The sequence below is a fragment of the Cricetulus griseus genome, chromosome 8, assembly GCF_003668045.3.
Source record: "Cricetulus griseus strain 17A/GY chromosome 8, alternate assembly CriGri-PICRH-1.0, whole genome shotgun sequence".
Classification (NCBI taxonomy): domain Eukaryota; kingdom Metazoa; phylum Chordata; class Mammalia; order Rodentia; family Cricetidae; genus Cricetulus; species Cricetulus griseus.
Window position 1 is genome coordinate 28,256,224 of NC_048601.1, and position 2,141 is coordinate 28,258,364.

Below are 2,141 nucleotides of genomic sequence, written 5' to 3' on the forward strand. Positions count from 1 at the left end.
GTTTTTGGAGATTTTTGTCCTTGGTATAAGTGAACACAAACAATTCTGCACTCAGTTATGTGGGATTACAAAGGAGAAAGGTCAAGTATAAAGGTCTCTTATAAAGAATATTGTCTCCATGAGTTCAGGTGTTTGCCACCAAGCTGAATGACACATATTTGATCTCCAGGACCCATAAGGTGCAAGAAGAAACTAATTTCTGCATATTGTCCTCTTACATCCACACAATACCCTCACTGTACAGTTATTCTAACAATAAATACAAATGTAAAACATTAAAATACCTTGTCATAATATTGAGAAACAGCAGGAGTTTGGGGATCCAGTAGGAGCCCAATCTTTAATAATAACTCTGTTGTATGACCCAATCTCTCTGAGACTAAAAATTTTGATCTCTCCTCCTGGTGAAGCAGGGGTGACAAAAACCTAATACTTAAGATGTTGTGGGGACATAGTGACTTCAGGTGGCTAGTATAGTAGCATAAGTAGTGATGGTGACAGTAATAGAGGTGACAGTAATGATGGCTGAACCAAAGAGTAATATGCCAATAATTATGATATTATAGTTAAACTCAGGAACACACAAGTTTATGTCAAAAGTAAAGAGAATAACATATTTAATCTTCATCACACTTTGAACAGGCTGCTGAATGACCCGTTTGTGGGCACCACGAGAACATCTCTGCTCTCTGTGATCTCTTTACCATAAGTTAAGACAGTGGAAATGGAGAACCGGACAACCGTCCAGGAATTTACTCTGGAGGGATTTCCTGCTGTGCAGCACCTGGGGAGGCTTCTCTTCTCAGTGCACCTGCTGGCATACCTGGCCTCCATGACAGGAAACGTAGTCATTGTCTCCGTTGTCTGCACCAGTGCTCATCTGAAAACCCCCATGTATTTTTTCCTTGGTATTTTCTCCTTCTTTGAGTGTTGTTTTACTAGCGCTGTTATTCCTAAGTTGTTGGCTATATTTCTTTTAGGGAAACAAACAATTTCCTTTGTTGCCTGTTTCATACAAGCCTTCATCTTTGTATTCATCGGGGCGTTTGGTTTTCTTCTCATAGCTGTGATGTCAGTGGACAGGTGTGTGGCTATTTGTAAGCCTTTGCATTATCACACCATCATGAACCTGAGAACCTGCACCCTCCTAATCATGGCCTGCCTTACTATGACCTTCACCCTTATCACGTGGGTAGTAGGGAAGGTATCACGGTTATCCTTCTGTGGCCCCCATGTCATCCCACACTTCTTCTGTGACATTGGCCCTCTGATCCACCTCTCCTGCTCAGACACTAGAGCTGCTGAAACTCTGGCTTTTAGCCTTGCTTTTCTTATCATTCTCTCATCCCTCATTATAACCATCATTGCGTACAGCAGCATAGTAGTCACGATTGTCCGTCTCCCATCAGCCAAGGAGAGACAGAAAGCTTTCTCCACCTGCTCTTCCCACCTCATTGTCCTCTCTCTAATGTACGGCAGCTGTGTGTTTATATATGTGAAAACAAAGCAAACAAGTAGGCTAGAATCCAACAGAGAGGCTGCTCTGGTGAACACGGTGGTGACACCGCTTCTGAACCCTGTCATCTATACTCTGCGCAACAAGCAGGTCCACCGGGCTCTGAGGGAGACTGTGTGCAGAATAAAAATATCAAGATAAGAAAATATCTTGTATTCTTGAGGTGGAAATCATCAAAAAATTTCTACAATTTAACAAGAGCACAAGCCTTGTCATTTCAGAATCCCAGAATTCACATGCCTTCTGTGTGAGTATCTTCATAAAAATGCATGTGTCTGTCACCTCTCAGTACATTTTAATGCAGTGTGCGCCCAATCCACGCTCTTTATTCCACATATTTCTGGTAGTAGTTTTTTTTTTTATTTGTTTGCTTTTTTCAAGGCAGGGTTTCCCTGTGTAGTCCTAGCTGTCCTGGAACTCACTCTGTAGACCAAGTGGGCCTCAAACTCACAGAAATGCACCTGCCTCTGACTCCGGAGTGCTGGGATTAAAGGCGTGCACCATCACTGCCCAGCCTGGCAATAGACTCTGATTGCAAAATCTACTGAACTTTTTCATTCAATTGATAGGAACAATGTGCTTGAAATTTCTGAATTATATTGAACTATAGCATTTAAATTGTGCT

At 42.0% G+C, this 2,141-nt stretch overlaps 1 protein-coding gene across 1 annotated transcript; it reads left to right on the forward strand.

Annotated features, from left to right (window-relative positions):
* Positions 1-724: 724 nt before the first annotated feature.
* On the forward strand, positions 725-1,657 carry LOC100774428 (olfactory receptor 6C75). The gene has a single exon (XM_027429388.1). The coding sequence runs from the start codon at positions 725-727 to the stop codon at positions 1,655-1,657; it is 933 nt and encodes a 310-aa protein (XP_027285189.1).
* Positions 1,658-2,141: the final 484 nt, after the last annotated feature.

Coding starts and splice junctions, on each gene's coding strand:
- LOC100774428 (XM_027429388.1), top strand. CDS start 725: ATGGAGAACCGGACAACCGTCCAGGAATTTACTCTGGAGGGATTTCCT.